This window comes from Bidens hawaiensis, unplaced genomic scaffold (assembly GCF_021521415.1).
Source record: "Bidens hawaiensis isolate Kalapana, Puna unplaced genomic scaffold, B.hawaiensis_p1.1 tig00032062_1, whole genome shotgun sequence".
NCBI classification, from domain to species: domain Eukaryota; kingdom Viridiplantae; phylum Streptophyta; class Magnoliopsida; order Asterales; family Asteraceae; genus Bidens; species Bidens hawaiensis.
In genome coordinates this window covers 111,760-123,768 of record NW_027505235.1, presented here as the reverse complement: position 1 = coordinate 123,768, position 12,009 = coordinate 111,760, and the positions used below count along the sequence as shown (strand labels likewise).

The window sequence follows — 12,009 nt, the reverse complement described above, 5'->3', positions numbered from 1 at the left end:
GCCTGAACTAGTCATGGCGTAGTTCTGGGCAGCGGGCCAAGCACGTTTATTTTGCTGCTTCTCCTGGATCCTATTATCATACGTACCTCGCTTTCCCCCAGCAGACTCTCCTGCCACCTTCAGTGACCCACTCCTCACGAAATCGTATGTGACGATACCAGCTTGCGTCACCGCACCCTCAAACGTCTTGTGTCCCCCAGAGTTGACTATACTCCTTACTATTGGAGTTAGTCCCCAAATATAACGCTCAACCCTCTTTGACTCTGGGGTGACCAACCATGGCACCAATCGCAACAATTCATTAAATCGGTTTGTATAACCCAAGTGGTCTGCCCCCTGCATCTCCAGGTTCCACAATTCGTTTTCTAACTTCTGCAGTTCGTTTTTCGGACAGAAATGTTCCAGCACAAGGGCCTTGAGCTCTGCCCAGGTCATGCGGTTTGTCGCTGCCTGACCGCGAGTTTGCACTATTGTGTTCTACCATGTCAAGGCATGGTCCGTGAACGTGCAGGTAGCATACTTAACAACGTAATCCTCAGGGCAGTTGCTGATGTTCACAACGGCCTCTAATTTCTCAATCCACTTAACCAACCTATTTAGTCCCTCCGACCAGCTAAATTCTAGGGGCTTGCACAACATAAAATCTTTGATTGAACACCCCTTTGATGCAGGAGTCGGTTCAGTGCGGTTCGTTTCTACACTAGGTATAGGGCCATTACTGTCTGTAACGACCACCCTAGGCGGTGCGTCATACTCGGAATCGGGTTATCGTTCAGTGGAGGATTAACATTTTGTTCCCCCTCATTATTGGTGGTCGTTTGATAGCTCGCAGGGGCTGGATTGGTCGTATTGTTGATACTGGCGGCGATGCGCGATACTATATCCGGTATCGCCGCCTCTAACTGTCGAGCAATCAGACGGTCCACATCCACTTCTGACATTTGAGCTGACCGTTTTGGTGCCATTCTACACAACATTAAGAAAAATACATATAATTAATACAAATTCCAATCTCGATACATAACACACATTCCATTCATTAATAAACATTAGTACATATTACATAAACGTCAGTTCACATTACATTCCTACCATCATCACATAGATTAAGTTTCCATACATCAGTCCTACATTGGCATCATTTCGACATAACCCGCTATGGGTCAGTGCTTGAATGATACATCAAAAGTATCTACAATGATATCCCCAAAAAAGGCCCCCTATGGGCTAGTGGCTGTACTATAACTACCCAAGATTCACTCCATGTTAGCATCGCCACTAACTGCTTACACAGAGTATCAAAAAGCGGACCCTGACTACTACCACCCTAACATGATCTAAGCATGGTGGTACACCAAACACACCAACACTGCCACCATCACCACCAACATCGCCATCAAACCCCGAATCCGTGTCTCCATCCGGTCAATCATCCACTGGGAGTATGCGCCCTCCCTCCTCAGCTGGCCAATCGGGTACTGGCTGTCCAGTACGCAGTCCGCCAGGTGTCTCCTCCTCTGGATCCCCACCGTCAAGGCGATGGTGTGCTCAACCACCTGCTCGGTGAGCACTCGGAGCCATGCAGCCTCAGCGGAGGGACGCTCATCCCTCTCCAGCCTAGGGGTACCCCACACGGGTGGAGGCACAGGCTCAGGCTGGGGGCGGGAGGACTCGCCCCTGTGGTAAGTGGGTCTAGGTGGGGTAGAGGTAGGTGGGACATAAGGGACACTGATCCGCGCCGTGAGGCGGGGACCGGGTCTGGGAGGGGTAGGGGTGACCTGTGGTACGGGTGGGGTGGGGGATCTGGCAACCCTAGTAGGGGAGGACAGGCTAGCACTCCTACGGCTAGTCCCACTAGGCTCAGTGCTGGATGCTAGGCGTAAGCTCCTGGAGTTCCCGGAACTGACCTCCTCCGGGTCCTCCTCCACTGACAGACTTCGAGACCTCGACATCCTTACCTGTACACAAGTTAGCAAACATATAGTTCCTTCCATAATGTAAATCACAATTAATATACACATACTTATACAACTTTGTCACATAAAAATATTATCATATACTTACACATATGTTGCCTGTTTTACCTATTAATGTTCCCCGTGACTTCCCCTGAATTCCCTCGTGTGGACAAGTCTGTTATTATGTTCCGGACCATAATAACTCACTTGTCCATCCAAGTTCATCCAGATCTCGTCACTATAAATTATTAGTTGATATTCAGATCTTATAATACTTGAGCTACTGGTTATATTTTAGGTATCTTTTAAAGACATCCTAATTCTTTATAACCAATGGCTCTGATACCAAGTTCTGTAACACCCCGTAACCGCAGCGGAGACGTAAACGGGATGCAACAGACACATCTGATATCAACAGCATTGCTTATAAAGAAAACACCACTACATTAATTTACACCACATTACATCGTTCTGAGTTTAGTTACCGGCTAGGCGTTAACACATAAGTTTTACCAACATTACATTAACATATTTAATACAAAAAGATCACTAAGCTTCCACAAAAAGCACGCATCGTCAAGCATGTAGCAATTATTCCAGTTTGGTGGTACCTAAAAAGCATGTAAAGAAAACGGGTCAACAACGAATAGTTGGTGAGTTTCACTGATTTAAATAAACATTGACAAATCATTATAATAATCATATATTAGCGATGTAATTATGCTGAGCCCACAAGTGAAACCTCTGACTATCACACACAACCCCGTGGCATACTCCGCCCACGAACCTGCCCCAAACCGCTATGCCTAACATTACATAGCAAAGTATATATAACACCCAAAATAGACATGTGCAACTGGCTGGGAAACATCAGCAAATCCATGCCGGACCAGTTGGGTTTGTCAGACCAATAGTACTATCCACACTCTACCGGCTTTCAGTTAATCACTCGTGTTCCGGGGCCTTAGAATGTTAGCAACTCAGACAATTACCATCTTAGTACATTTCCGTACGATTCCCGTAAAATAAAATATATATAAATCCACGCAATTTCATGCGTTCAGTATGTACTTAAACATTTTCAGTAGTAACATGCTTCCGCCCCGGGAAAATATTTAAAAACAATTCAGGAAAAGGGGCTCATAAAACTCACCTTATCGTAAGCAATTAAGTAACACAGTGTGTCAGCTACTAGTCCGGATCTGTAATACGATCCCTAAGTTCGTTACTATACAATCACTATTAATATAACTTTAACCGTGTTAACCGGTGCGTCTGGGAACATTGTTAACCCCGTACGGTACTCGTTCTGGGGGTATGTTAACCCAGAAACACTTCTCCGGACTCAGATTGTGATATCGTTTAGAGTTCACTAGTCAAAATTACTATTAGTCGTTTTTCCCGTTTTGCGTGCCTAGCACGGTTATCCGTTTTTACGTTTCAAAAATGAGTTTGGTCACACCCGACCCGAAAATAGTTGTTGACTGATAATCTAATTATAGTTGTGAATTTAGAGCTCGGTTTAGACGCCCCGTTTGGCCGCGGGACCCGTTTCCGTCATTAGTGTACCGGAAACTGTTAAATCGGGTAAAAGGTACCCAAATCATCCGAATTATTTTCGGATGATTTATTTTTACTTGTTTAACTCAATTATATGAAAATAGATCATTTTTAGGGTTTTTATACACCAGTCAGCTCGCTTATGCGAACTTTACCGGTTTACGCGTTTTAAGCTTTAAAAGTTTGTTTTTGCACCAATAATTATCCGTTTAATCCCGGATCTTGAAATTTTGCACAAATCACTTTTTGACAGCGGGGAATTTTATAAAAATATTTCCAGAATAAATTTTTATATTTATAATTTATTTATCTATTTTTAAACACCATTTAAACACTAAATATGTCGTAAATACCAAACGATCTTAGAAAAATCCCAAATATTTCCTGGATGACCCCTGCCATCCACATAGTCCCCTGTAATTTTCTTAGAACAAAAATCTCATTTTACATGCCATTTTCACTAAAACCGAGCTAGAAAACCCTAGAACTCGTTTAACCGAAAAGCCTACTTAGACTTCTCCAACTGACCTAAAATTTTGTGTGTGACTTTTACATGTTATAAAAAGCTTATCTGGAATTTTCCAGAATTTTTCATGATATTTAACTATTTTTCACCATTTTTAGCCAAAACCGAGCATTAAATTCACCAAATATTCATCCTTTGTCCAAAAATTACCAAAAATTCACAGATCTCATATTTTCATGTGTAGATCATCTCTGTGAAATTTCGTAGCTTAACTCTAAACGAGCCACAATCTGTCCAAAACACAAACATCGTACAAAAACCGAACTACCTTGTGTTTCTAGCTTCAAATCGCAAGGATCTCGCTTTCTAGCCTTTGCTATCAACTAGATACAACACCTACAAGCACAATAACACCACACCAAGCAAGTTACACCCACAATCAAGCCATTTCTTTCATGGTTTCGGTTATGACTTAAAAACAAAGATTTAACTGTAAAAATTCGTTTTTGGTTCGTTTAACTCCTTTCTTGGACCAAGATCCCTTGTATAATCCGTATACATCACTTGATCATGCAAGAATCGGTTTAATCTCGGGTTTTCACCCTTTTTCACTTGAAACCTCATTTTCTTGTAATTAAATTCGAGAAAGGAAGATAAACACGTACATAACACGATCTTTACCTCGGTTTTTCTTGCTAGAATCCTCGGTTTTTAGCTCAAGGGGTTGAGAGGAAATGAAGATTGTTGAAAGGGTTGGATGAAAAAAAGAAATGAAAGGATAGGGGAAGCATCCCCATCCGATCGGACTACATGGAGGGGTGGGGTGGGACCCACCTCTTCAATCTTGACCACTCATTTGGATATCTGTAATCTGGATAATGTTTTGGATAATTTGGTTCAGTTCGTTTTTCGGTTAAACGTTTAATTCGGCTTAAAACGAGGTTAAAACGGTAGTTTTTCGGCTAAAAAAAATGAAATTTATATAAAACCGATTTAAAAACTTTAAAAACTTAAACCATGACTTTCATTAACTTAAAACATCATATTATTAATAATTGCGCATCTTTTTCGGCTTGATCGATCGTCTCTTGCTTGGTTTGGTATTAAAGGTTTCGTTTAACGTACCGACGTACCATTAAATCGAAATTCTTTTTTCTGTGCTTTAATTCACTTATCCCGAAGCTTTAACACTTCGTAAACATCACTACATATCATATATCTCGTCTATAATGAAATCCTCGATTCATTCGGGCTTCAATAACCGTTAATCGGCTAATCGTATTTCCAATACGATTAACCGTATAATCGAGTATAATCCGTAAAGTGAATCTTACATACTCGTATAAACGCATTATAATTCATATATTCATTATTAAATAACACATAAATAGTATATACTGGCTAGGGTATACCTGAATTTGCCGGAATCGTTACATAAAGGCAAACAAAGTTTCCATTTACAAAAAAACACTAAATTTTATCTTCTCATCCTATACTTACACCCTCATAACTACTTAAAACCTCATCCTATTATTTAGAATCTTTCCTCACAGAGTGGATGAGAATGGTTTTAGATTCTCTTTAAGAACCATTTGCACTAAAGCAGGTATAACCGTGTGGGATATCGTTAGTGTAAGGTGGTAATATTCCTCATCGTTTACATCGAAAAGTAGAAAGAAGGAAAAAAAACCCAAGAATGTGAGTGACGTGGCAATATACATACGAGTAATTAATTAGTCACAATGATGATAAAACAAACCCAAAGGAGGAAGGTAAGTTACAAAGAAAATCTGAGTAAAAGTAAAGTGTGTGTGTGTGTGTGTGTTTGTTTGTTATGTGGATGGATATGGATATTATTTGTGGCTGTGAATCGTGATATGTCCGCTGTTTGTTTTGTTTTGTTTATGGCCGCCAGGACGCTTTACGACTCGTTCTCGAAAACTCTGATCGACGAGGTGGGGCTCCATGAAGCAGACCGGCGTAACATGCTGGAGTTCGGCTCCAGGTTCACCGACCGCAATCTCATTCTGGCCGCTCAGTTTCTCCACAAAGAGCTTCCCATCAGGATCGCTAGGCGAGCCATTGAGCTCCAGTCCCTGCCATCCTCAAAGTATCTCAATTTCTTAATTTCATTACATTTGCTTCGTGTGTTTTCATTAGAATTACTTGGATTCTAATTTTTAACAATATGATTGTACCAAACTACCTTTTCAAATATGCTACAGTTTAATAAGGATAAAACTCATCTGCAGGTTCATTTGAAAACCATCTAGTGACATAAATACTGGTTCTCTGCTTGCTCTAATAATCATTCACTCTTATAGGTTTCAAGCCCTGTAGCATTATTGCTTGTCAAAAGCTAGTTTTATATGAATTTTCTTCACCTTTTTCCAATGTGACTGTGTCGTTTTGGCTGACATTTGAACAAGTGATTTCATCTGTTTATGACTTGCAAGGTGAGAGATTGGTACTTGGACTCTTTTCGTGACCTTCGATCATTTCCTGACATAAAAGACAAAAACGACTAGCAAGAGTTTACAAAAATGATAAATTTAATCAAAGTGCGACACAATAACGTGGTCCCCACCATGGCTCTAGGAGTTCAACAGTTGAAGAAAGATCTAGACCCCAAACTTGATTACAAGGACCTAGATGATATCCACCAGTTTCTTGATCGCTTTTATATGTCAAGAATCGGGATAAGAATGCTAATTGGTTAGTTGACTCTTTCTTATAATATTGGTTATTCTGTAACAAATAATAATCACATCCAAACTTTGTTGTTACTGTTTATTAGGGCAGCATGTGGCTATGCATGAGCCGAATCCACAACCGGATAGAATAGGTTACATACATACAAAAATGTCTCCAGTTGAGGTGGCAAGAAATGCCAGCGAGGATGCACGCTCTCTTTGTTTACATGAGTATGGAAGTGCACCTGAGGTTAAAGTCTATGGTGACCCTGATTTCACATTCCCGTATGTTTCTCTCAACTGCTTTTTAACATTTTACTTATGGTTTTGGTTGTGTTTTATCTCAAACGGGTTGGATAAAATATCTAAGCCAGGAGTGTTGAAAGTTGCCCAAAGTTTAACTTTATTCTTAAAAACCTTTTAAAACCATTTTATTCATAGATTATATTATAATCATGTTGATTATTCATATAAGATCTCTGAAAAAATTGATGAAAATGCAGGACTACTTCAAGTCTTCAACCTGTATTAAAAGATGACCCCTTAACCATCCCATCCATATTTCACTTTTTACTAGGGGTGTGCATGAGTTGGTCTTGGGTTTAAACTGAACCAAAAACTGAAATTAGGTTTTTGAGTTTTTGAACACCATTCGTTTTCGGTTTTTATGGTTTTGCCATTTGGGTTTGAAGTGTTGGAGCCAAAAAAAAAAAAGACTGACACAAAAATGATTTGAGTCTAAATCTTTTTTTTTTTAATATAATAATTAATTGATTATTATACATTTGAACTTAAAAATTTGGGTTACTCTATTAAATTCTTATGAATTACTTAAAAGTTCAAAATAAAAAATGAAAAGCCATAAATTCATTTCGGTTTTTACGGAAATATAAAAGCAAACCATTGGTTTTTGTTTGGGTTTGATTATTTCAGCTGATTATTGTTACTCTATCCTATTAATCTAATAAATAACTGGTTTTGCCATGTGTCACAATTCTGTGAACTCAAGGCTGTTTGTCCCGCTTCTCTATTTCATCCCTTTATATTTATAGTGATAAAACATAATATATTAAATACAGTAACCATTTAATATTTTCTTTATTCATTACCAACTACAATTACTAAATCTTCATTACTAACTATTTAATAATTCTTTCATTCAACCAGTGTAATACACGGGTTTCTAACCTAATTGATTAATATACACATGCTTTGGTTTGTTTACTTGTGACAGATATGTTCCAAACCACTTGCATATGATGGTGTTTGAGCTAGTTAAAAACTCATTGCGTGCAGTTGAGGAGCGGTTTATGGACTCAGACAAAATTGCACCACCTATAAGAATAATAGTTGCAGATGGGTTGGAAGATGTTACGATAAAGGCATGTTGAGTTTAAATGTTTAATAGATCATTTTGTATGTAATTAATTAGTTGGCAACATAGCTAAAATATTGTTTGTTGTAGATATCTGATGAGGGTGGTGGAATACCAAGAAGTGGTCTACCTAGAATATTTACATATCTCTACAGTACTGCCAAAAATCCACTTGATGAGCGGGCGGATCTCGGGACTGCAGAGGTGTCAACAATGGCGGGTTATGGTTTTGGTCTTCCTATTAGCCGATTGTATGCTCGTTATTTTGGAGGAGATTTGCAAATTATCTCCATGGAAGGCTATGGTATGTTTAATTTCAAATAATCGAATAAATTCTACAGTAAATTACTGTTTTGGTCCCTGGGGTTTGGCATGTTTAACCCTTTCTTTCAATAAAGGAATCTTTTAACTATTTTGGTTAACAAGCTTTGCATTTTGTAACGGTTTTGATCTCACACACCAACTCCATTGGATTTTTCTGTTGAAGTTAGAGGATATTTTAGTAATTTCATATTAAGGGACTATTTATGTAGTTTTTAAATGTTTTGGTCCCTGAGTTTGCTCATTTGAAGTTTTACTAAGTAACTATTAGTACCATAGTTATATTAGTTTAGCAATAAATCTTGATAAATTTACAAAGATAATAGTTTAATTTATATTGTTATTTATTATCTTAAGTTAATCATGCAAGCAACCCTTTAAATATTAAACAACTACATAAATAGTCTCTTAAATTTGAAGTGACAGAAATACTCTCTAACTTAACAAGAAAATCTAGCAATGTTAGTGTCAAGGACCAAAATGTTACAAACTGCAAACCTCAGGGACCAATATTGTTAAAAGATTCCTTTTTGTACTCTAAGGGTTAAACATGCCAAACCTTAGGGACCAAAATAGTAAATTATTCTTAAGTTATATTTTGAGGTTGCAAAATGAGTTGTTGTGTGGGTTGGGTAACAGGTCAAAACATGTAACTTTCTTGTACAGGTCGAAACAGATTGGTTTGACCTATAACATTTTCAAAACATGTTGGGTTTACCTGAAACTGTCATAGAATTTTGGCTGAAAAAAGATAATTAATCAGTTATATATGATTATTAAAGAGTTTTGTTGTGTTTTTGCAGGAACAGATGCGTATCTTCATTTGTCTCGTTTGGGAGATTCACAAGAGCCATTGCCATGATAATTGAATTCCCTTGAAAGATGTAAATGACTTTGTAATGCCTTGCTGAGATTACCTTGCAATTCATTATTGAGGAGACCTTGTAGACCGATAATTAGGTTGGTGTCGTAATGACATGGGTGGTTAATATTTCGAGCAAAACATAAATAATCATGTCATACTCCAAGTTGATATATGCCAACAACCTATTCAAGGTATCAATGTAATGGACATATTTGTAACGAGTATGTGGCGCACGATTTCAAATGGAACTAGCTGAACTATAGCAAGTGAGAAGTCAAAATTTAACTATAAGCACCGTATATAGAATGTGAAATGAAAGACAAGCATTTAAAAGCTTCTAATATCGAAAGCATCTACTTCAGTTTCAAGTTGTTTTTCTTTAAACAAAATCTCGTCTTCGTGTTAAATACAACTCCCCACTTTATTTGTAAGGTTAAAAATCCTTTCTACAACATTTGCAGCTTCAGAAAACTTCATATCTGTATCGTGCAGGTCGTGCTTGATCTTTTCAACCTGCTATTGTCTCTCGCCTATCACCATTGTTCCTTCAAAAAGCTTGTTTATCATATTACTTATAACCATGTTCAGATTCAAGATTTCTTGATTCAGTTCACCCAGCGTTGCTCATGCTTGAGATAATTCAGATTCCTTCAACGTAAGTTCAAAAATTGAGTGCTCGGATTTATACGTTCAATCTCTAACCTTGCTTCCACAAGTTGGCTTACACTTGAGAGCGTTTTGCATTGACTCGTATTCTGACTTCCAGTTTGTTTCTAAGAACTGACATTTCTTCAGTTGCTTGTGCAAGGCACAGTTTTCATCGTCTAAGCGATTTTGTAACTCTTTGATCACATCTTTTTCCATAACTAAATCCGGTTCAAGTTCTCGGTTCCAAGCCTCTGCAAGTCTAAGCTTAACTCTCTCACTTTCAACTTCCATTTTAGCATCTTTAATACTTTTTTGTGATCCAAGAATTCACATGTAATATGTTAAATTGTAAATATTGAATTTTTTGGTAAATTTTAAAGAAGAGAATATGTTGGGATTTAATGTCAAAGTGAAAAGAAAGCAAGTTACTTGATGGGCCTTAGTAGAACATATCCGGGATGATGTGTTAAGTGAGGAAGGGTTTGATGATTTCTAGGGTGTTGTTAACGATTGCCACATGGCAGTTGACAACACAAAGGAGGTTGAGGCTACGATTAGGTTGCCTCGTGACTTGGGGATGAATCTCGAGGGCATGGAAGATCTTGTTTGTAAGGTTATAGAAGAAGGGTTTGGATCCCTAGGTTGAGGTTGCTTTAATGGTTGTTTTGGTTTTTCCTTATTAGTTTTTTAGGGGTTAATTTTAGTGTTTTGTTGGGGGCTTTTTGCTAGTTTCCCTAGCTCTTTTTATAAAATTTTATCCGTTCAAAAAAAAAAATTGATGGGCCTTAGTGACATGCTTGCGGACTCTAAACTGCTTGTAAACAAAAGACGTAAGAGTTTGACCTTGGTCAACACTTGCACAAAAAGACATTAGATCAAGTCCTGAATCAATATAAAAACACAAAAACCTATCTTAATAACTCCCAAACTCTTTATTGATAAACGAAAAAATATAACTTAAAATTAGTTACAATTTATAATTGGGTTTATATATTCTAACCTAGACTCGTTAGACATTAATTAATATGTACTGCTAAATAATCTTCTATCTTCTATATATAATAAATTAAATAATAAATAAAACTACTTTGTAGGTCACCCAATGGTCAGTTTTCCAGCCTCCATCTCTCTATTAAATATTAGTTACCACGTGAGTTATATTCTTTAAATTATTGTAGAACATCTTCAAGAAATATATGATATGTTATTTAAAATAAGTATTTTTAAAAAAGCATTTTTTCCACTTGTTTAATACACAGGTTTCTAATCTAATAACTAAATTATCCAACTCAGCTGGCACCTAACTTATGATATGTTTTTTACTAAACCAACTTGTAGTCTAGCTTGGATACTTAAGGTCCAGGATCACCAAAGTTAAAGAAGCTTACTAATTACTATTGGGTTCTTGTATATGAAATCTACAAAGAAGCATAAAAGAGACCGTCTATTTTTAACCGACTTGAAGATTGAGTGATTTAAAATCAAGAATAAAGAATGACACTAGAGCAAGACGGGGATCTTGAAGCAAGTGAGAATGGATTCAAGCTGATTAAATTTTGTCTCTTTGACCCGTTTGATATTGCAAGTTGGCTCTAGCAACATCAGACAACAATGGCTTGATTTTGTACCATTTTTTGTTTGGTTGTTTGTGATTTTTTAAACCTTGGCTTGGGGTTTAAAATAATTTTGACAAAGCAATCAAAAAAGAGTTTTAAAACTAAACACGATCAAAATGGAGAGATGTAACAAGAAAGTGGCATACTAGCATGTTCATCAACTACGCTATCTTCTTCTCTATTTTCTTATGAAACACCCAATACTTAAGTTATAGAATTACTTTGTGATTCGTTAATCTTTTTACTGTCTGTACTTCTATTACTACAGAGAATAAAAGTTTATAACAAAAAAATAAGTTGAAAACTTTTAATTTTGACAACCTAACGTGTTTTTGTTTTAGAGTACAGAACGGCTATGAGACCGGAATTACGAATTACGAATACCCTTACCTATACTACTATTTCCTACTGAAATCGCTATCTTCTCAAACAAGTTGAAGAGACTAAAATATGATTTCAAGTGCTCAAATGTTTACCTGTAACAATAACATCGATCCAAAATTGAAA

The 12,009-nt window shown here is 37.2% G+C and overlaps 1 protein-coding gene across 1 annotated transcript; it reads left to right on the top strand.

Moving 5' to 3' along the window:
• The first annotated feature begins 6,416 nt into the window (after positions 1 to 6,416).
• Positions 6,417 to 9,459, top strand: LOC143611718 (pyruvate dehydrogenase (acetyl-transferring) kinase, mitochondrial-like). The gene is made up of 5 exons (XM_077085880.1): positions 6,417 to 6,699; positions 6,782 to 6,962; positions 7,912 to 8,059; positions 8,143 to 8,356; positions 9,177 to 9,459. The coding sequence occupies exons 1-5, from the start codon at positions 6,528 to 6,530 to the stop codon at positions 9,233 to 9,235; spliced, it is 774 nt and encodes a 257-aa protein (XP_076941995.1). The 5' UTR covers positions 6,417 to 6,527; the 3' UTR covers positions 9,236 to 9,459.
• Positions 9,460 to 12,009: the final 2,550 nt, after the last annotated feature.

Bases quoted from the DNA above. Each gene is read 5' to 3' on its own strand.
- LOC143611718 (XM_077085880.1), top strand. From the start codon at position 6,528: ATGATAAATTTAATCAAAGTGCGACACAATAACGTGGTCCCCACCATG. The intron at 6,700-6,781 runs GTTAGTTGACTC...ACTGTTTATTAG, and splicing joins CGGGATAAGAATGCTAATTG to GGCAGCATGTGGCTATGCAT. The intron at 8,357-9,176 runs GTATGTTTAATT...GTGTTTTTGCAG, and splicing joins TATCTCCATGGAAGGCTATG to GAACAGATGCGTATCTTCAT.